This window comes from Typopeltis vanoorti, chromosome 12 (assembly GCF_054136105.1).
Source record: "Typopeltis vanoorti isolate ZY-2024b chromosome 12, IOZ_Tvanoo_1.0, whole genome shotgun sequence".
In the NCBI taxonomy this organism is placed as follows: domain Eukaryota; kingdom Metazoa; phylum Arthropoda; class Arachnida; order Uropygi; family Thelyphonidae; genus Typopeltis; species Typopeltis vanoorti.
In genome coordinates, this window is record NC_143560.1 from 78,943,768 (window position 1) to 78,967,456 (window position 23,689).

The following is a 23,689-nucleotide window of genomic DNA, read 5'->3' on the forward strand; positions in this document are numbered from 1 at the left end:
TATATTTTTTATCAATGCAGACCAAACTTGGTGTAGAATCAGGCCCTAGTTTTTGTTGTATTGTGTTGGAATTCTAAGCATGTTTGCAGCTTCTTTAAATTTTCTTATGTAACAATTTTTGAAAAAATTGTTACATAAGAAATATGTTTCTGTTTCCACAGAAACCTACGCATACACATTACCTCTGTTTCAAATACCCATTTCCCAAACTGATCTCAGAACTTAAGGAAGGCCAGAAACCATAATGGACAAAGAAAGTGCTTCAAGGATAAACTCAGGCAAATATCGAAATAGGTAAATTTGACATAAGCAACTGGGAAGCTTTGACTCTAGATCAGTTCAGATACAGGCAGTATCTACACATGGTCTCTGTGACACAGCATACAGTGTCAAAATAGCAAGAACCTGTGTAGACCATTGCTTTTTTTTTTTTTTTAATATATAAATGATCTAGAGTCCCAGGTATGATGAAAAGGAGAAATGCTTCTTACCTATAAGTACCTACTGGAAACAAAACATGTCATCATTGTAGTAGGTCATGTAGGTAACATCTAAGCTGTCTCGTACTCAACAGTAAATTAGTAATGCACCACAACGATACTTGTTGATTAGTGACTGCTGCTGATTACTATCCAGACAAGTTCTTGTGTAGAGGCTTAAGTGCTGTGAGGACATTATGTTGGAGGTTTAATGAATTTTTTACAACACTCAAAAAGAATTAAAATAGAATTTAATGCTTCCTATATTTCGTCCTAGTCACTAGGACATCTACGGGGATTACAAAGACAATTAATGTAACATGCACACAAAAACTTACAATACTAAGCCCAACCACGTGGGTGACAATAAAGTCCTATCTAGGTGGAGCGCCCTCTAAGGGCAGTAGTAGGTGGCCTGGAATGTAAGGTGGGACCTCTGGTGATGACTGTTTCCCAAATCTTCGGAAGCTTAATGCAACCGTATTTGTTAAGATTTGGTTGGTTTCTGAGAGCTGCTGCTGCTTCTAAGAAAAGTCTCTCTTTCTTGAATTTGCTGTGGTGGAGCATGGTGGTTTTCTTCCATGATACTCTGTGGGTGGTGTCCAAAACATGGTCAGCCAAGCCTGAATGGCCATAGTTGTGTTTGACGATGTACGACTTGTGTTCCTCCAGGCGGATGGATGCTGATCTGCCTGTCTGTCCAACGTACGCAAGCTTACAGGAACAGGGTACTTTGCAAACTCCAGGCAGAGAGAGAGAGGAGGGAGCTGATCTTTCGTAGAACGGATAAGGGTAGCCAGTTTGCGGTAGGGCTTATATGCTGTGTGTAGGTTATACTTTTTTAGTATCTTGGCTATTTTTTCCGAAGTGCCACGGATGTAGGGTATGGTGATGGCATTTTTAAATTCTTGTTGACGAGAGGGACGGGGAATGGGGGAGGAATTGATTATTTTTTTGATGCTGTGTTCGCTGTAGCCATTGGAGAGGAAAGTTCTGTGTATGTGGTTAAGCTCAGTAGTGAGGGCGGTTCCACTGGAACAAAGATTGTGGGCTCTCTTGGTAAGGGTTTTAATGATGCCATATTGTTGTGAGGGGTGGTGGTGGGAGAGTTTGTGAATGTATCTGCCTGTGTGTGTGGGTTTTCTGTATACAGCGAAGGCAAGTGTATCATTAGGCAGGCGTGTGACTTTTCCTAGTTTTGACCTTTATGGAGTGAAAATGTACCAAAGGTGCCCAAAAAATATGAGTGATCTTAAAAGATTACTCTAAAACAAATCACTCCAAATCAGGTTCATTTGATGATACCCAGCTTTGGTTCCAGTGAAAATCACAGCACTAAATTGTAGCTCTACTTAGCAGCAGCAAAAAACCACCATGACTATGCTGAACTTTGGTTCTACTCAACCCTAGCCAGAAGGGAACCTATTCTACTCCTAAGGCAAGCTCTCATCAGTGGGAGCCAGATCCACAGAGATGTTGAGAGCTATAATCAGTGGCAGAATTCATTTTTCCACATACAAATAGAGAATGGTTTATCACTATATTATTACAATACTCTGGATTATGTGTGCATGCACACACACAGTCAGGGAAACTAGACCATCTTGGGAGGAATGTCAAAGGTGTTTATGTAAATTCAGCTAGGATGTGTAGACATAATAGTGATATGAATGCCAGTGAGCATGATTATGAATGGAATCTGCTGAATGGATGGACTACACTTTGGGCATTTTGAATGAGTGTTTATGGTGGGGGGAGTTACCCATCTGGGTCAAGCAGACTAGATTTAAATGTAAGAAAAATGTGGAGGTAACTTATTATGTCATACCAAATGCCAGATCATTAGAGTTTGTTGCGCTTTGGTGAATGTGTTTTGGGAAAAAATTGTTGGAATTAGTGAAATCTGACACTCAGAGTCAGATATTGTAACTGGTATGAGTGCAAAGGATATAGTATTTTTAGGAAAGGCAGAAGAGATAGAATAGAAACACACGAAAGCAATAATGGTAGTAATATCCCATGTAGCACTGAGTTTGGCTGTCACGTGTAAAGCAGAGGCCAACAGGTTGATATATATGGTTGGGTGGTGCTACACACCTGGTGGTTCATTTGCTGGTAATGAAGAAATGCATTGCCAAATTACCGTGATGAGTAATTATTATGAATGACTTAAATTATCTGAATACTAATTGGGTAGCAGAGAAAACTCATAAGAATGAAGGAGAATATCTTAAACTCTTGTGTGACAACTTTCTGAAGCAGCATGTGAAAGAAGCAACTTGAGGACAAAGAAGGTTAGATTTGAACATAGTGTCAGAAGGTGTCTCATTTAAGGATGTGATTGTTTTTGCACCAGTTGGTGACAACGATCATGATGATAGTCTGACCTGGGAAGTAGGCAGCTATATAGATGTTCCAATCAGGTAGTTATATGCTGAATTACAAGTCCAAAAAATATAACGAACTCAGGAGAATACTATCTATTATTAGTTGAATAGAATGATATCAGCAGTGCATGGGAAGCTTTGAAAAGATGCTTAAATGATATTGGAATATGTCTCTAGATTTCAAAGAACAAATAAAATGGGAATGAAATTGATGTGCAATCTCATTAAATAAGAAATCCATAAGAAGATATGGAAGGAATATCATGAGAATAAGAGTGAGAGGAGTTATGAAGTATATAAAGCTCAGGCCAAAAAAATTAAATATTGTACAAAAGCTAAGTTAGAGTATGAAGAGAAATTAGCTGCACAAGCTAAAAGCAATCCAGTAGAATTTTATCATTATGCTGCAAATAAAATAAACAGTGAATGTGGAATAACTACTGAATGCAGATGGTGCTCTTTTGTCAGAAGCTGATGAGATTGTTCAAATAACGAGTTTTCACTTTGCTAAGATGTATCAACCAAGTGTATTCAACATAGTGAGCATAGTACTACATTGGATGAAGAGATGGAAGTGCATGAGAATAAGGTTGAAGAACTGTTGCATAGCCTGGGTGAAAATTTGGCAATAAGAACAGATGGGATATCAGCACATGTTTGTATAATTTGAGTTTTAACTCAGGAGAGATCTCGCAGGAATGGAAAGAATGCATGATAATTCCATTGCATAAGAGTGGTGCAAAGACTAATATGTCTGGTTATTGATCTATCAGTATCTCTGGAGTAACTAAAGATTTTAGAGAAGTTGGTAAGAACTCGCATACAGAAATGGGTGGACATACACAAATTATACTTTGGAAGAAACAGCATGGGTTTACTAAGGGGAAGGTCATGCCTAAACAATTTTCTCATATTTTATAATGTTACAGCCGAGTTGGAGAAAGGATATGGATCAGTGGTGGCTCGTAAGAATTTGTAGTGGTTGGGCTGCAATGCTATCATTTCAAACTGCACGTAAATCACTCATTACCCCACTATGTTATCTCCACGAGGTAGTGGTTTGGTGTGGTCTGCATTTAGTATATTAGCTAGTACTGATACTAGCCCTAGCCCACACGACTGTTGCAAAATACAACTATTGCTACAAAATGAATTATATAAAATACTATCGACTGGTATTGTGTTACAAACAAGAAAATAATGATTTATAGATAAATATATTAAAATTTAAGAACGGTGATAATAAAACAGGAACTTTGATTTTATATTGGAGGGGCAGCAGCCCTTATGGACAAGCCGCCATTGAAATGAATACACTATAATACTGTTGGAATTTGCTAAGGCATTTGTTAGGATACTACATGACAGGCTGTTGCATAAACTAGAGAATATGGGATTTAAATATAAATCATTGGCTTGGGTAAGTGGCTGGCTAATGGACAGGTATCAGAAAATGAGCAGTGTGAATCTGCCAGATTTAAGGTGACCAGTGGCATGCCCCAGGGATCAGTTCTTGGACCATTGTTGTTTATCTATACACTAATGATACTGGAAAGGAGCTGACAAGAGATCTTCAGTTGTTTGCCTATGATGCAAAGATAGGTAGGGCAATCAGAGATGCTACTGACATAGAGCGTTACGAGGTAATTTGAATGGCTGAAAGTGTGGGTAAATGATAATGACTGTCAATTCAGTGTTAGTAAAGTCAAGCACTTTGTGAGCATATCCAACAATATATTTTAATAAGAGGATACTTGTGATGTTGAAACAAACATTGAAATGTAAGGATATGGAAGTCATTTTGCTTCTTTATAAGGCTTTGATATGACCACACTCCTGGACTACTTTGCATAGATTTGTTCTGAGTTTCAAAGGGATGAAGCTGTGGAAAGGCTGCAAAGATGAGTTAGAAAGCAATCAGGATTATGGAATGTAGATTACAATGATAGATTGACAGTATGTGGACTGTAAACACTGAGTGAAGCAGTATGCCTGTTGAAGTAGTGAGTGCATCTAGTATGAATGAGTCCCGGTCATCTAATGATTTTTCTTCTCTAGATTGTAAAAAACTTGCCGTAACTGTCTCTATATAATTGGCAAATTATATTCTTGTGTTTATTCTGACTATTCAAATATCAGTCAAACAAGCTTACATGTGAAATGTCTTTGTGATCAGGTTGCTTACATTGAGAACAGTTAGCTAACATTAACTCAAGTTGCTCTACATCAGTGTTCTCAACGTGTGGTACGCGTACCCCCGGGGGTACGCGAATGGTCTTCAGGGAGTACTTGGCAATTTTCAGTTATGCATCATTAACAATTCATTATTAAGAAAAAAAGAATTATTTTAAACGTATATTTTTCTCATCATCAAATTCCTACCATGTACCTCAAGGGTTATACAGGATATGATAATACTACATGAAAAATTTACATCAATACTAACTTCCTATCTACAATTTTCCTCCAAATCAGTCTGTTACTTGTCAAGACTCCAACATTATCAGATCTTATATTTCTATCATCTAAGGCACTCTATATCTTGGTTGTCCTCTGGGTCGTTTTCCTGCCAACCTGGCAGAGAACACTTGTTTTGCTAATCTTTCCTCGCCCATTAGCTCTGCTAACAATGTCGAGTTCTTTCCTAATATCCTCGTTTTTAATATGATATTGCCATTTGTTCGTGCCCCTAATCTTTCTCAGGACTCTCACATCTGCAGTCTCTAGTCTTTGGTCAAGTGTTTTACTTCTGACCCAGCTCTTAGATCCATAAGTTAAAACTGGTTTGAACACTGTCTTGTATGCAGCTAATTTAATGTTCCGACTAATTTCTCTCTTATTCCATATAAATTAATTCAGTAGACTTCCTACCATACCAGCTTTGTTGATTCTGTTGTCTATTTCCATATTTAATTTACCATCTTCACTAAAAATCGTGCGTAAATAGCTGAAATGTTTTACATATTCCACAGGTTCTCCATTCACAACGCAGTTGACATTTTCAATGTTTCTGCCTATTTTCATTATCTTTGTCTTGTTATTGCTGGCCTTCATACCATATCTATTACAACAGTAATTCAATTTAGTCAGGAAATCTTGCAGACTTGTAGCGGATTTATTTAGAAGTATAACATTGTCCACATAAAACAAAGAGCTGACATTAACATCTCCAATTTGATATCATGTTTAATACCACTTTCCTTCATAATGTGATCCATATAGATAATGAATAACAGAGGGGATAATGTACATCCTTGTCTCACACCAGATTTAACATTAAACCATCTTCCTGTACTTCTTTCAATTCTAACTGCTGACTTACAACTCAAATAAAGACTAAGTATTGCTTGATATAATGCCCCATTGACACCATATAACTGCAGCGTATTGAATAGCTTCTCTCTTGGCACCTTGTCATATGCTTTTTCCAGATCTACAAAACTTAATTACAGATCTTTGTTATATTCCCATGATTTCTCAACTATTTGTTGTAAAGTGAAGATCTGATCCTGACAACCTCTATTTGGCCTGAATCCAGCTTGTTCTTCACCAAGCTTTCCTTCCACAATTCTTCTCAACCGTTTCTCAAGTATACTTGCATAAATCTTACCAGGAACACTCAGTAGGGAACTACCTCTTTAATTCTTTCATTCAGTTTTATTTTCCTTTTTATATATGGGTACTATGAGAAGGCTACTCCAATCATCTGGAATTCATCCCACTGTCCAGGCCTTCTGAACTATGCAATGCAGCTACTGTAAGACTTTTATACCTCTATACTTGAGCATTTCTGGTCGAATATCATCTACATCAGCTGCCTTTCCACATTTCAGGCTTTTGATGGCTTTTTCTACTTCAAGTGTGGATATGTATTCCTGACTGCATGCCTGGTCAGTGTTTTTTACCACTGTGCTGTCATCACTGCTTGTTTCATTTAGCAGTTTTTCAAAGTAATTACTCCATACTTCAAGGATATCTTTTTCTCCTGTTTTCATGTCACCTTTATCATCTCTAACTCCTTTTACAGCACTCTTTCCTCCATTCCTAAGCTTCTTCAACAACCTCCAGAATATTTTCCCACCTTCTTGATATTTATTTTCTATATTCTTACTAAAGTCTTCCCATGACTTGTTTAGCTAGTTTTACACAGTGTTTAGCTTTCTTACATTTGTCCCTGTATTCTCTAAGAGCATGATGTGATTTATTTGCCAGGAACTTTTGATATGCTTTCTTCCTTTCCTTCAGTGCCTCTTTAACTTTCTGTGTCCACCATGGAGTTCTGATTTTTCTATACTTGCAGACAACCTCACCACATGGCTCTCTGTCTGATTCAATCAATGTTTTCTTCAAGGCTTTTTTTCAATAAATTATATATTATGTATGAATTCTCCTACTCAAATTACGAGTTAGTATCACCAGGACGTGAACGTCGAGGCAATAGTAACCTGCTCCCTGTGGTAAACAACACGCCGTCCCCAACAGCGTCACTCTATACTGAAGACACAAGAAAAATAAGTAGTTTTATTGTATTGCTGAATAAGGTACAGAGATATTTGTAGTCTGTGTAATATATTTCTCAACAAATAGTGCAATTAGAAATAACTGGGATAAAATCGGCACTAACCAATTAATCTCCCCCTCCAACAGAAACTGCTGTATAAACTCAAGCAAAACCATATGTTACCAGTGCAACATATGGTTTTGCTTGACACCCCCCCTCCCCGTCGTGAACATACTAAAACTAAGAAATATATAGTGCATGTGTTTCAGATATTATGGAATTCGGTTGAAGAGAATTAGCATTTGAACTCAACTGTTGGCTTGCCTTTGCAGGATCTTTTGTTAATACTGCACCAATCATATGCACTTCATCACAGCTGCTCTATCTCTACTGGCTTACCATTGCTGTCTGTTTCGTGCTCTGCTTGTACTTCTCATTAGTCATTTGTGAAGGATTGTTCATTATGTATCTCAAATCTTGTAAATTACTGGTAATTTTTGTTTGAAATAATGGGAAAGAAGATGAAGCTATTTGGGTAGATGACTTTGACGATGCATACAAGGAAACTGTTCTTGATTATTATTTTGATAAGGGGGTACTCGGTAATGAAAATTTAAGAAGGGGTATGTGGATATCTGAAGCTTGAGAAACACTGCTCTACATCATAATGCACAGCATAGTTCTTAGTATCTCCAGTTCTAGCTTCCAGTTGTGAGGCATCAATACAAGTTAACTACTTTTGGCTTTATACAAGCCCAAGAAAAAAGTGCTGTGCATTGTGGTATAAAACTGAGAAACTTGATAATTATAAATTGACTTCATATCAAGTCAACTGCTCACTAACTACAAATAGATTAGTTGCAAAGATACTTGACACTCAAACTATAGGTAAGTATATTTGTATACTTAAGTATAAAAATAATGGAAACAAGAATGCAGTTTCTTGCAACATAATATAATATCAGTGTGAGAAGTTAAAAGTTTGTGCTTGCAAATGTAAATTGTATAGATCTTAATTTTAAAAATTGTTTGACTTCTGTTTCAGAATATGAATATTACAGAGATTATGAAGATGAAGAAGAAGGAAAAATGTTTAGCAGACTTGAAAGACTTAATCTTGGTAATTTTATAATAATCCTTTTTTAAAAAATTGTATGTTAATTTGCTGCACTTACAGTTAGAAATGTGATGGGATATTTCTTCAAAATGGTTCTAAGATAGTGGCTCCATAATTTTTCTTAATAAAAACCAGTACTTAAAAAGAAATCAAATGAATGGTTATCACTACTTATCACTACTACAGGAAAAGAGAAAAAAAAAAGTAAATTCAAATATATATACATGTATGATCCACAAACAAAAGATTGCTAGACCTAAACATATCAGTGCCAAGTGTGAGTAAGAAGAAATGTGGCATGTTTTTTTTGAATAGTTGAAGTTTGTTCTTTGGGGAGATGACAGAGTGAGAGAGGCTGTTCCAGAGAACAGAGGTAGATGGAATGAAATACGAGAGAATTTGGTTCATTACATTTGAAGGTGGATGGTAAATGAATGTTAACTAGCAATTGCTTGTTCTTACAGTTTTTGAAGAAATGAGGAGTGACAATGCCCAATTCAGCAGAGCATAATTTGACCATGAAAGTATCCAGAGAAGAGACATTAGGCAGAAACTGAAAGCCTATCATAGTAGAGGGACTGGAGTGATTCTGTAATAGATTAATTAATTTGCAATCAGATTACTTTTCAATTAGTCTGGAAATCTTCAACTGCATTCTCAGTGGAGATGGAAAGAGCTAATAAAATAAGCAAGGCTAATATACAGCAATACCTTGCATAGCATGGTTTATAATTTAAAAAAAAAATAAAAAATCAGCTAACGCCTTTTTTTATTCCTGTATACGGGGAGTAGGCGAGGCCATTTAGCCCTATCTAACTTTTGGAGACTGAGTGGGCAGTTCAATCTCCACTGGTACCAATCAGAGATAGATGGCCCCAAGGCTATCACCAATTAAGTGGTGCACAGTGAAGATAGATGGCTTAAATGTGCCGTCATCTCGTGGTCCCTAACACAATATATTTAATGTCTGAAATAATGTGGGTTCTACGGTCGATTTTCTTAAGTTTCCGGGAGGAAAAAACCTGCTTGCCCGTGCCAGAGATCGACTAACTCGGGAACCGGTCAAAAAAAGGCTTGGAAAAATTTCCTCTAGTCGCCGACTAGACTCGAAACCAAGTCTTCCTTCGTGCGGCCAAGCGCCGTGGTGTGCAAATGCCACATCCACTGATCTACACAGGCTCTTATAATTTTTAATAATAATAATTAAAAAAAAAAACATAATACAGTACTGTATTTCATTACCAACATTCTGACTCTATTGAAACAAGTGATTTAGCTTACTATAATAACAGCGTATCGATGCACACTTTAGCTTTTTTTTTTTTTTTTTTCCAGCTTTGGTGCTGCAAGGTCGTGTTCACTCTTCAAAATATTTTATGTTATTATATATAAGTATCCTTTTATGCACAATTATGAGTGGAATGAGAAAATGCACCAAAGGTTGTGAACCTAACAAACATAAATGACTAACACAAGAACAAAACTTGAAATTTATGAAGGACGATCATATGCTAAAATAGCACGTGACAAGAATGAGTCATTGGTAAGAATGCCAAGTAAGAAGAAAGATCACGTCACAAAACAGAATAGCAACATCATCATATATGACAACAGTGTTTTGTTAAACATGGAAGTTTTACAATGGATAACATGGAATATCTTAATGATATGGATTGAAGACTGCAATCCGAAAAAAAATTCCATTAACCAGCAAGTCGTGGCTAGTTTTGTAACTTTAAAAAGTGCATTGGGCTCTATAATGCAGGAATTGTGTTGATGAAAGTGCTAATGTTGATGCTGCTGCTGCTGCAAATTTTCTGAATGAGTTAAAAGAAGTGATTGAAAAAGGCAGCTATAGTGATGAATAAATTTTTATTGTCAACGAAACAGGTTTGCTCTGGAAGAAGATGCTTTGTGCACCTCATTTAAAAGACCATTCAACCCTTTTATTATGCAGAAATGCATCTGTTGATTTCAAATTAAAGCTTTCTGCTTGTTTACTAAGCTGAAAATCTATGGGCTCTTAAGGGTTATGCTAAAAGCGCTTTTCCTGTAGTATGGTGATCAAATAAGAAGGCATGAATGACATTACAAATTTTTGAAGAATGGCTTACAACTTATTTTTGTCTTGCAATTGAGTGCTAGTGCAAAAATAATGAAATGGAATGTTAAAATTTTATTCTTAATAGACAATTCACCAGGTAATCCTACTGCTATTTCTGACTTGCATGAAAATGTTAACCTTTTTTTCCTGTCATCCAACATATTATTGCAGCCAATAGATCAGGCATCATCACTACGTTTAAACATATAACACTGTGTAGTACAATAATAGGCCTTAAGATCTATTATTTAGGACAAACTTTTTCTGAAGCTATTGTTATATCTTCTTCTTCTTTTTCTTTGTCTTTGTGTTCTGTGTGGTCACTTTCTTGTTAATTTTCTATCTTAAATCCTTGTCGTACCAACTAAGCCTGAAATCTCTATCCTATCTCTCTGGGGCTGCTTCTCTATTTGGAACTCTGACAAAATTTATTTATTTAAGCTGCGCCAGCCAGAGTCCTTGTACAGAAGAGTTCTTGTACAAAGAAACCTTCCCAGAGTTTAAGTATTACCTAATCTTATTAAAGTATTAAGTGCCTATAGAAACTTCAACATTGCAGTCATGGCCTAAACTTTCTTTAATTTCCCCTTATTCACAGGTTCGAACTCTAACGAGTGGTAATTTCATTCTCTTGCTCAGACAGACTCGGACTTACATAGGAAAAACATGTTTATTAATTATCAAGATTACATACGTTAAGCTTCCACACATCAAAGATATATGGCATATCAAAATTCTAATTTACCAGCTAAACAATAAGGAACATTCTAATTATCAAAATACTCTAATCTTACATCTCTAGGTTAAATAAGTGCACATTCATCATAAAACACTAGTTCAAATTCTAAATAAAACTTGCTAACAAAGATCAATTCACATTCAACTAAGTGTTGCATGCTCTCATGCTTTCAGACTACTAGATCAATATGACTAACACGTATATTCAAAGCTAATCAAGATCAATACAAAAAAACAGGTAAAGCAAGGCAGTGGTAATCATACAGGCAAGTTATTTATACACTCTCATGATTCATCTAAATTACAAACATGGTTCTCGATATCAAATTAAATTAGTGCTACTAACGACCCCTACACATTAACTAGGGTTTAGACAATCTAAGAACGTAGACTACCAGTCCAAGTCAATCAACTTAACACATGAAACTGTCTCTAAATTCTCACTATCTTTTTTTTTTAATCTCTGTCCATTTTTTTACACTCATCACTAATAGACAATACAAAAAATTAAGATTTTGTACGTTACCACCTTGCTAGACGATTTCTCGATCCTTCCGTCTGTTCTTTGTTATGGATTGTCCCCTTTTACGGTGATCTGCCGCCACGTGGAGTCACATGCTCGTCTCGATTTCCCCCCCCCCCCCCTCTGGGCTCACGAACTTTTCACGTCGCTGCTTTTAACACATATCATCTTCAAAGGGAATCCTTTGCTGTCTTCTCATCGGTTAGAACCAGACCGATGCCGAAACTCGAAACAATGTCGTCATCTCGTGCTCAACTTCTTCGATTCATGCCACTCAGCAACTAGAAGCATGTTGCCGCCATACCATCTTATCGGATATCAGCCATGCTGACCCGCCTCGGAACTACGAGCAATAAGCTCGCTGCCGTCTTATCAGATATCAGCTGTGCTGACCCGCTTCGGAATTACGAACCATAAACTCGCTGCTGCCATGCTGTCTTATCAGATATCAGCCATGCTGACCCGCTTCAGAATTATGAACCATAAACTCGCTGCTGCCATGCTGTCTTATCAGATATCAGCCGTGCTGACCCGCTTCGGAACTACGAACAATAAACTCGCTGCTGCCCTGCCATCAGATATCAGCCGTGTGCTGACCCGCCTTGGAACTACGAGCCTGTAACCCACGTGGGGGGCGCCACACGCGACCGGGGAACACCACAGGAACCAAAACCAGAAACGTAGAAGGAACCAAGAGAGTGCCTCCAGCCCCATGAGTTCGTTTTTAAACTCTTCTATAGCGCCCTCTTCCATACTCCAAGCTTGTCTATGACGCTTTCCAATTGGCTGTCACCTCCTCACCGAACGAGGATCGCACTCTTCGGAGAATGCGAAATTCGAGCGCTTTCCACGAATGCCTACTCATCGTTCGTTACGTCATCTTTGGTGGTCACACAGCAACCTTTGTACTTTCGTTCGCACGACAATACGCGATTTTATACATTGCATAGTTTAATATTGGTGCTTTTGAAAGTTTAAGATTTCCATCTATTTTAGACAATACTTTAAACATAGTACAATCTAATGAGCTATCATATACAAGAGAGATAAACCAAGGGGTCCGACAGGGATGTCCCCTCTCAGCAACTCTTTTTAATATCTACTTAAATGAAATAATAATAAAATGGAGTAAAAATTTACATCAAGGAATTAAACTTTCACCTACAGTTAACTTAAACACTCCTCTTTGCAGACGACCAAATAATAATTACAAATTCTGAAGATAACTTACAGAAAGCTATTTTAAATCTAAATGAGATATCCAAAGATTATGGTATGATAATATCAACGAAAAAATCAAAAACAAAAATTAGAACAGGCGAATTCATTTAACTACCTAGGATGTATGATCACTTATGAAAATGAAAAAGATATAAACATAAAAATTTCAAAATATTTAAAAATAACAGGAGTAATTAACTCTATATTTAAACCAAACCTAGTTCAAAAACAAACCAGGCTAAAAGTATACAATACATTAACCCTACTGGTCTTAATGTATGGAAGCGAAATCTGGACAATAAAACAAAAAGACAAACAAAGATTAACAACAGCAGAAATGAAGTTTATGAGAAAAACTGCAAAGTACCCTATTTGATCACAAAAGAAACGAAGATATTATGAAAGAATTAAACCAAGAACCAGTAATTAAAAAAATTAAAAAATATAAACATAGATGGATGGAACACGTTCAAAGAATGAAAACAGAAAGATTACCAAAACAAGCCTTAAAGTACAAGCCATTAGGAAAAAGAAAACCAGGACGTCCTCTTAAACGATTCAACGATGACTTCTAAGGCCTGAACAGGCCATACTAGGCCTAAATCCTTGATACGTATGATGATAATGATGGTGACAATCTAATACTTATTTCCTTCTTCAATTTCTTCCTTTATATTTTAATTCCCTTCTTAAGCAAAGTTAACATCTGCATTTTTATATATTATGTCTGTTTTTCCAAGAATACAAGTGTGCTTTTGCTTGATATGGTTGTTCTTGTTAAATCTTGAATGGAGCAGTTCTATTCTTGATAGAACCATCATTCAAGATCTAACACTATAAAGCAATAACAAGAGATGGGACCATAACTTTGACAGATTTTTGGAAATGTTTTAATATCAGAGATGCTGTTGAAAACATTGGTAAATCATGGCTTGAAATATATTGCTGCATAGCTGTTATGCAGCGATATATTTTACTGCATTGTGGGAATGATTTCACTAGTTTTGAATCACACATTAAAACTTTCTGAAGACATTGTGTAGATTGAGAAAGATCTTGGATTTGAAACCTTGGATTCTGACAATGACTAGGTCAGTTGAATGCATTGACTTGCATTTAACTGACCTAGATGACATAACTCTCATGGAGATGGATCAAACAAAGTTTATATGAAGAAGAGGAAGATAAAAGATGAAATGCCCACAAAAGAAGAAATGTGCTTTCAACTTTTATTGAGAAAATCAGACAATGCTTTGGATTTTTTTATGGACACTGATCCTAACATTGAACGAAGCATTAAAGTTCAGCAAACATTTCCAAATGCTATTCAATGTTACAGAGATATGCATGCAAAGAAAATGAAGGGAAAAACCTGCAAGCTATATTGTTTGACTACAATTTTTCCAAATAAAAGCTTGTGTTCAGTTATCAATTTTTTAATGACTATTTGTACATTTTATTTTAATCCTTTTTAATTTTTCTGAGTGCACTTACTAGTATTTCTGCTGAGCTTGCAGTGAACAAATGATGCATAATTATTTATTTATTTATTTTCACCAATACTGTAATTGTCTGTTTGGAATGCATTACACTATAACACATTATAATAATGCTTTAAACAGTTCTGTTTTGCATAGCATGGAACTTTTTTGACACCTATTAACCGTGCTATGTATTACTGTTATGAATATGATAATGAACAGACGGAATCAGGTGCAGAATCATTAAAAGTGAAATTATTATTAGAAAGGAGTTTGTTATTATTAGCATTCAAGAGTTTACAAGCAGAGGTAATCTAAAATGGTACACTTAAATAGAATTAGGAAAAGATATTAGTAAAAGAAGGAATTTGAAATGTCAGAAATACAGGATAAAAATCCAGAGGAAGACCAATCTAGGTGGATTATTGCAGTTAGCATTGCATTAGAAAACCAAAATTTAAGATCTGACAACATTAGAGACTCGACCAATAATGGATTGATAGGAAGCTAGTAATAATGTAAACTTAATTATGTAGTATTAGCATAGTATCTGAACACTGTGAGAGTACATATCAGAATTGATATGGAAAAGAGAAAACAAAAAAAAAAAATTAATTAAGGGCTTACAATTTACCAATTGAAGTTTGCATCTTATGTATTGATGTAAGTTTTTTTTGGTTAGTGCTTTTTTTTTTATTAATGAAATGAGAAGCATGTTTTATTCATAGTTATATAAGTATCTGTAAAGGTGTGAAAGTAGTAGAATCATTTTTTACATGAAATATTAGGGATAAGGCTGGAATTATAATGGCATCAGGTTTAAAATAGATCAACATACAGCAGAAAGTAAGAAAGGTAGTTAGTCCTGAGATGGAGCTTATGCCCCATGGGGGTGGGGGGGTGGAAGGGCAATTAGAACATGTTGCATTCATCACCTCAATACCAATATTGTCGGCAATAAATTATTGATGTTGCAACCCTGACTTTCCGAAGGAAAAAGCTGGCAAATCTAGTACAGCAATCAACATAAATACTTGGCAGCGTAAGTGTGTTAAGGTTAGATCATAGTATCTGTCACTTCTGAAAAGTAAACAGTGCCATTTTAACTTTGTGCAGTTTTTGTTGTAGAAACAACGAAGCAAGCTTGTTTAATTTTTTTATGTATTGTCAATGTTTTTATACTAGCAGGCGTTTTTTATGTAACATTTTTACATATTGTTAGTTTTCTGGTTACCCAAAAGTTGTGCTATTATCAATTTAAATAAAATGAACACTTTGCCACATTTATATTAGGTTTGTTTGACAGATGAAAACATAAACATAATCTCTCATATTTCAAGTTAAGGGGATAATAAATAAATCCCTCATTATTTTAAAGCCGGATACGAAACTCAGAGATCGAAATCTAAGAGTTTCATGCCGAAAAACTATCGGTGAGTCCAAGCATAAGTCAGTACCTGGGTAGTACAACACTAGGGCAACTCGGAGCAAGGGTGGTGCAAGCTCTGTCACTATCCTTAATATTTTCTCATAATGTAAAATGCAGCTCCTAGGAGATGTATTACTGTTTTACATTATGAGGAGAGGTCACTATCCAGACCAGTTTCAACCTTTATTGGGGTCTCATCAGTGTAAGTTCGGTTCACTTAAACCTTAGTATTCCAGGTCTACCTACTCACTGATGAGACCTCAATAAAGGTTGAAACTGGTCTGGATAGTGACCTCTCCTCATAATGTAAAACAGTAATACATCTCCTAGGAGCTGTGTTTTTTATTATTTTAAGACAAGAAAAAAAGCACTCCAGTTCCACGGAAGTCTTAAAAAAGTATGGAGTTGAACCTTATCTCAAAGGAGACGAAGATTTGTCTTTACTAGTGCACCAGCCAATCTATCTTTCTATACGGCTCCCAGACCTGGAACATTTCAGCAAAAGCAGCAACCAATATTATAAACAGCTTTGGAACTACTTGTTTAAGAAATATCCTGGACTACTCCTGGCAAGACCACATTCACAACTCTACTATATTAGAGGAAACTCAGCAAGAACCCTGAGTCAGCACTGTTCAAAGAAACCAAATAAAATATCTTGGCCACCAACTCAGATACCCACCTTTTGATGCTCTGGTCCTTTACACCCCTACAGATGGGAAAAGAAAAAGAAGCAGACCCCTGAACTCCATATTGGAAATACATCAGCAACATTTTTCCCGTTTCCCTCCAACTCTCCGCACTAGAGATCCATCAGCATATGACAGAAAAGCCTGGCTTTCCTTTACGTCATAAGAACCTCCAAGTCCTATCTCAGTGTATACAGACTTATTTGTTTTGATTTGTTTTCCTATTTATAATTGTCAAATTATAAATAAATGACGATGATGAATATGTATTACAAAGTTTTTTTTTTTTTTAATCATAGATGACGATGAAGAGGATCACAGTTTTAGTAATTCAGAATCTTATCAACATGATGTTCGTTACTTTGGCTCATCTTATGCAAAACATAAAGCAAAAGCTTTGAAAGAGTTATATGGGGTAGAAAATGAAGAAGCAAATTCTTCCTGTTCAGACTAACTCGACAGTCAGCTGATTGTGGTACTTATTTGTTACACTCCCTTGTAAATGTATTTTTGTACAGTCCTGTAAATGAGATTTTTTAAAATAAACCTGAGAACGATAATTTCTTCTTCTTTGTCTTTATTTTTTAATTGTTTTCAGTATTGATTTTTCCCTTTTTTTTCTTTATGAAAAAAAAAAACTGTCAAGATTGCTGAGATTGTAAAAGTTAATTGGAACTTTCAGCTCACTTAAGGATCAAAGCGTAAGTGGTCACTAATACAACAATGCATTTTATTATGTCTTTGTACTTGTTGCCACAATAGTGAGGCTAGCTGCACATGAAAATTTAAAACTTGTTTACAGTTTCTTATACTAAAAAGCAGAATATAATTGCTTTATCACCCAGGGCTCTACCTTGGAAACAAAAATCCAGACCACAAAGTGTAGCATTATTATTATTATTGTGACGGCTGTATGGCAGAGTGGTGGGCGTGGTTCTGAGAGGAGAAGGCTTGTGGTATGCCCTACAAGATGAGAGAGATCATGTGGTTAAGGCCCAGACTAACAGAGAATAACAAAAAATAACAGTGGGCAAAGGATTACTCTAAACACATGGTTAACCCCAGAACCTAGACAGTACTGTACATAATCAAAAATTATTATTTTTTTAAAAAAAATATGCAAAATTACACCATGCCATTATGTAATTCTTTCATTGGAATACTTTTAATCATCCAGCAGCCTGCATTGATGGTCATTTAGGTGTTACTTCAATTAAAATTATAAATAATACACTATTAACATTTAGGCCTGCCTTGTCAAAATAATTTCTAAATTTCCCTGCTCCCGTCTTTCTTCTCTGCTGCATTACATGTGGAAAGTGGTAGTCAATTAAGCTTGATGAACATCGTAGCAGAAACGTTTTTCATTAAGAGTTTTCTGCGTAACTTTGTAATTATAACCTTCATAGCACTAAATCCTCGTTCACACTCAGCCATGCTGCATGGTATAGTTGTAATTGTAACTGCATTTGACAAAGGGGCACGACTTACGGTGCAAATTCTCTCTTCAAGTTGCAGAGACAAGTTTTTCAGTTCTTCCAAAACATCATGCATTAATGCTAAGTCCTTCAGGAACTTGATAGACTCCATGCATTTATAAAGCCCAGTGAATTTTTTCTTTCATTTGGCTGTTCGTTTAGAATCAAGCTGCTTTTTTGAAATAAGCAATTAATGCTATATATGCCATTTCATACTGAAGATACAGATCTGAAACTACTAGCAACCCAACGACAATCTAGGACTCTTCCAATTTTAGTTAACTAGACACTTAAGCTTGAGGCTACTGTTTTTGTAACTCTGTTATAATTTTTGGTGATTAACTAAATGAGGCATAAATAGTGTGAATGAAACTTCTGAAATGATTAATGGCATTCATGTCAGCATTACAGTCAAGAATAGCCAACTCCAAACAATGATCAAGACAGAGCCAAATAATAATATAATATTAGGTTGTTGCAGTTTATTCTGAAGCAATTTCCCAACACCAGAGGATCTACCAATTAGGACACTTGCACTGTCACATACAAAGCAAATCAGGTTTCTCTTCAGTAATGCTCAGTCAAAGGCATGGAAATTTTATGATCAGCACCTGTAAGTTCTGATATCAATCTCTTTTTAAATTCTGATGCAATATGTTTGATTATTTCGACTGCACTGTAACATGAATGATGAGTTATCCCGACATCAAGTCCGTTTTTCTTTTGCAATTGAATTAAATCTTCATGGTCACTGAATGATCGATCATTCTTAACCAAGTGATAAGCAGTGCTAAAAAAGTTTTCTGTTGCACTGATATGATGCTCTTTTTGTTGTAATGTTAAACTTTCTAACTGAATTTTTTTAGACTCGGCTAAAATTGGCTTGCATTTTTTGTGTGCTATAGATGCCTGATGGGCAGAAATTTTAGTTCTTAGGGATTTCAATTGCTGAGTTTTTTCTGTATCGTTAAATGTAATTGTGCAATTCACCCATTCGTTACTGAGAGATAACCCCTGAGTTTTGTGAAGTTCTAAGTACCCTACTAATGAACAATCACAACCTAAATGTCTATTCCTTGCTATGAGCCACTTATGTTTGTCCTTGCGTTCAAGCCACTGTTGCTCTGACCATACTGCAGGGTATTCTCCATTTATAGAATTAGTGTCAATTGCATTACCTGTTTGTTCTTGATGTCCTGTGATAGCTAAAGATACACTCGCAACATTGCACAAATTATCTTGCATTTCCGGTTTTTCTGAAAGCATCGAAGAAGGAACACGCCCGCACCCATTATTCTTAATTTTTGGCAGAAATTTTGCATCGTATTCTGAACTCGTACTAGAATTTTCATTATTTTTAAGTTTTTAGAAGTAATTGGTTAATTTGTTTTCATTGGTTCTCTTCATATTGTTGATGCACTATTACACCTTCTTAAAATACTTTCTCCAACATACTTTCTCGCTATACTATAGCAAGCTATAGTATAGCGAGGACAATTTCACAGAGCACACTACACGTTTTAACTTGTTAGGGGTGTAGGGATGACAAACGACCAACTGTGATATAGCATTGGGTGGGGATGCAATATTGTCAGTTTTCTTTGGTTTTGAAACTGAACACAGGCACAGGTCATTGCCTTGTTTTCTGAAACGAAAATGACGAGCGGTAAGCTGCTATTTTTTGACCGAAAGTTGGAAATGCATTATAAGTCTCATTATTATAATAAATTTAAAAATTTTGATAGCTTTAAAAAAGTACCACGCCATGGCCCTGGCCCGACTACACCCCTGCTTATCACAGAAACCACTTATGAATCATCATAAGTGGTTTCTGTTTACATTTTTTCTTGTTCAAGTTAAAAACTTAAGAGCTAATTTCAGCTTTTCCCCTTTATTACTATTTTTTCAAAACTCTGAAGTAAAGTAGAAAATATCAGGTAACCTGATTTATAGAGTACATAAATCGGCCTCATTATTCTATGGAAGCTACAGATCAAATTAGGAAGAAAAAAAATTTGTGTTTGGTGGACGAAAAGTAGTTATATCAGTAAGTTAATAATAGTTTAACTTATGGAATAACCAATAATGGAATATGGCACCTATCTGGTCACCTTCGGCCTCATCAGTAAAGGAAAAATTAGACAAAATACAAGCAAAAGCATCCAAGATTATCATTGGTGCAGTTTCATTTACTAACAACATCAGAGCCCAACAGGAATGTGGGCTTGACCTGCTGGAGGACACGAAAATTTGCCACCATGAAATTTATAAATAATATCAGAAGCTACCAAATCGATCATATCTCCCTAAAAACTTATTGGAATCAAAAATATAGACTTCACAGATCAACTTTACAATATGATGACACTATCAAGAAGGAAATAGGTCTTGATCAGCTAAATGCCCACATAAACAAAGAACCTCTATTTTCCAGCCTTTATCTCCAAATACCTCCATAAATCTAAACCTTACCAAACCCTACAAAAAAAAGAAAAAGAAATGCTCCAAGAAAAAGGCCTAAATACTATCAACCTTCTTTCATCCTCCAAACAGGTTATTTGTTATACCAATGGATTGTCAGACACCAATATGATTAATGGAGGCGCTGGTGTTCTCCTACTCCCAAAAAGTGAAAAACAATAAAAGTTGGATCTGGGAGAATTGCTTCCAATTTTAACAGCAAGCTTTACGCAATAAATATTTTTTTTTGTGTTTCAAGTGCTTTATTTATTTACGCAATAAATAAAGCACTTGAAGCCTACTTAAAATTATCATCATCTCAACAATCTGAGGGAATTATAATTTACAGTGACTCAAGATCAGCTATGGAGGCAATAAAAAATGGCAATACCAAGCTCACACAAGACATCCATAAACTCTTAAATCAACTAAAGTGTTTAGGAAAAAGTTGCATTTAACAATGGATTCCTGCTCGTGTAGGCATTGGTTACAATGAAGCAGCTGATAAATTAGCAAAAGAGGCCAGAGAACTCAACCAAGAAACTCACATGATAACTCTTGCTGATGCTAATGCACTAGCAAAAGCTAAACTAATTCCACTGAAATCAGTGGAATTAGTTTAGCATCATCAAATTCCCGAAATCAATGCTGACAGAAAGACCTCCACCATGATAGCAAGACTATGAAGATCAATACAGATGATACGAGAACATATAGAAACTGCAACAACTGTCCCAATACTGAACTGACACCCACTCACATCTTTACCTGTCCAGCAATTACAGCAGCCTTACAAGAAATAGATCCTAATCCTGAACAACAGCTCTATACAAACAAAATCATTGACATAGCCAAAGCAGTTCAAGGAGCACATGGAAACCTAAGACTCTTCAAAGGACAAGACGACAACAACAATAATAGTTTATATTTTGACACTTTCAATGGAAATATAATCTATTCTCAATTATACAGTGAGCATATTATATTATATACGCATGATTCTTTAATTTACCAAGTATTTAATAAAATTACACACTATATATTGTGTGTAATATTGATTCATAAACCGGTTATGCCCCTGTGTGACTCATCTGACGTATGCTTGCGAGTCCACTGGGCGTGAGAAGTGCACGTTTTCTCAATCTGCCTAGCTCTTAAAGAGATCATTTTCAAATTGAAATATCATTAAAGCATTTGTACATAAGCTTTGACCCTTTGTATATAATGCATTACTTTATTTGTGTTCTGGTTTTAAAGGCGGCAATTATCCTGTGTTCCTTTCATGACCGTATGTGTTTGACCACTTCTGCTCTGGTTAAACGTGCTGGACATTTCATTGTTTTGACAAAGATATGTGACTCTTGGTTTTCTGTACACGTACGTCATACTAAAAAAAATTGGCTTGTGACATAGTGAGAATGATTGATCATGGTAATATTTGAGTTTAGTCTCTAAATTCTCTTTTTCATCATTCTGGAAAACATAACCGAAGTATTATAAGAAAATACCTTTTGGCCTAATTGGTTGAAGGTAGTCTGTTGTCCTTATCATGCAGGGTCGAATTGTGAATATCTTTAAATGGTATATGATCTTTGTCTGGTGTGAGGCCACCTCTGCCCTATTTATTGGACGCATGAAAAAAGTTCCGAATTTGGTCTCAAGAACAATGTTCCGGAAGAATGAGACTGCCATAAAAAAAAATAATAATAATAAAGTAGAATAAAAGATTAACTTTAGTGGTGAAGCAAACTGTTTAAAATATGAGTGATGTAGCATATATTTAAACTAATGAAAAATATATTTTTAATCTAATCTGAAATGGGTATATATTGTAAAAAGCTAATTCCTTAATGGTCATTTGGATTCGCGGAAAAAACCAGCGTTTTTAATATCGCATGATTCCACATCTACATCTTGATGACTTATCTGTAAAATTTCACCTACACGACATTACCTAAACATTTCAGATAATACTGTCACATCGCACAAAAACTTGGCTAACTCAGAGCGAAGATTGCATTTTTCCTGTCATTCTGTCTTATCTGGTACCTGACACTGCAATTTTTTTTTTTTTTTTTTTCGTGGTATTATAATTTAGGTAGATGAAGAGAATGATATGTTATCGGGCATATTATGGCTTTAGCTGCGAATAGTTACTTCTTGAGCCCGTCATACAGAGGTAAAAAATCGTTATCAAGATGTCCTGCTTTAATATATACCAAACACAGACCTCTCTACGTAGTGCTATTTGTTACCGAACTCTCGACTTAAAAGAAATACAATGCTCCAGTTCTACCTGATTGTTTATCGTGCTAATTTGTTTTTCACATGCGATACGCAAAAATTTTCTTCTGAATGCTTGTGATATTAGTATTTTCAAAACTTCTTTATAAAAACTTTTCACAACCATTTGTGTAAAACAATGATATCTGCAAGTGAGAATCATTTCGCTTACCATTTTTGTTTCCTCCATTTATTCGACGTTTAACATTGGGTGCAAATTAGCGTCATACAGTGAGGTGAGTAATGATATTCTACTTGAACATCCTGTAAGAAATACCTGCCGTTATTAGTTTATGAGAAGCAATAATAATAATACTAGAAAAATTTATTCCACAGTTAGAGCTGTAGCAAAATTATCCATTACTATTTACACTAAAACAAACCAAATGCTAAATCAAATCAGATTTTTGAATTGATTCTGTTAATATGAATGAGATATGAATTGATGAAACTATCGTTTGTGTATATATATATACACATAGTAGTTCGATGATGCGCAGGTATTCTGCGCCCCAATTTTTTATTTACTTTTCTTGGAAAAAGATCTGCTGATGATAGGGGCGACAGTTGAAAGGAGGCTCCCCATATATTGTGTGCATGCGCACTTGGCGATGCGCATTTTTCCTTTTCAAGATTCGAAAATCTGTGGCAGTGGTCGCAAAAGCAGGTGGCACATGCGTATATATATATATATATATATATATATATATATATATATATATATTTATAAAAATAAATTTAACTGACTAGAACCCGAGAAAGTATAACAAAAACCTTTAATACATCACAACTTTCTAGT

The 23,689-nt window shown here is 35.6% G+C and overlaps 3 protein-coding genes across 3 annotated transcripts in view; 2 read left to right on the forward strand and 1 right to left on the reverse strand.

Annotated features, from left to right (window-relative positions):
- fs(2)ltoPP43 (female sterile (2) ltoPP43) overlaps positions 1–17,229 on the forward strand; it is a 58,522-nt gene extending 41,293 nt beyond the window's left edge. Inside the window, exons 5-6 of the mRNA XM_090401930.1 lie at positions 8,413–8,487; positions 16,969–17,229. Coding sequence (XP_090258056.1) covers positions 8,413–8,487; positions 16,969–17,123 — 230 coding nt within the window. The 3' untranslated portion in view covers positions 17,124–17,229. The remainder of the gene's footprint in view (positions 1–8,412; positions 8,488–16,968) is intronic.
- Positions 1–23,194, reverse strand: part of OXA1L (OXA1L mitochondrial inner membrane protein) — a 189,712-nt gene extending 166,518 nt beyond the window's left edge. Inside the window, exon 1 of the mRNA XM_090401071.1 lies at positions 23,063–23,194. Within this exon, the coding sequence (XP_090257197.1) occupies positions 23,063–23,080 (18 nt within the window). The 5' untranslated portion in view covers positions 23,081–23,194. The remainder of the gene's footprint in view (positions 1–23,062) is intronic.
- LOC150100916 (uncharacterized) overlaps positions 22,765–23,689 on the forward strand; it is a 39,216-nt gene continuing 38,291 nt past the window's right edge. The window contains exon 1 of the mRNA XM_090401078.1: positions 22,765–23,126. The gene's annotated coding sequence lies outside the window, so the exon portion shown is untranslated. The remainder of the gene's footprint in view (positions 23,127–23,689) is intronic.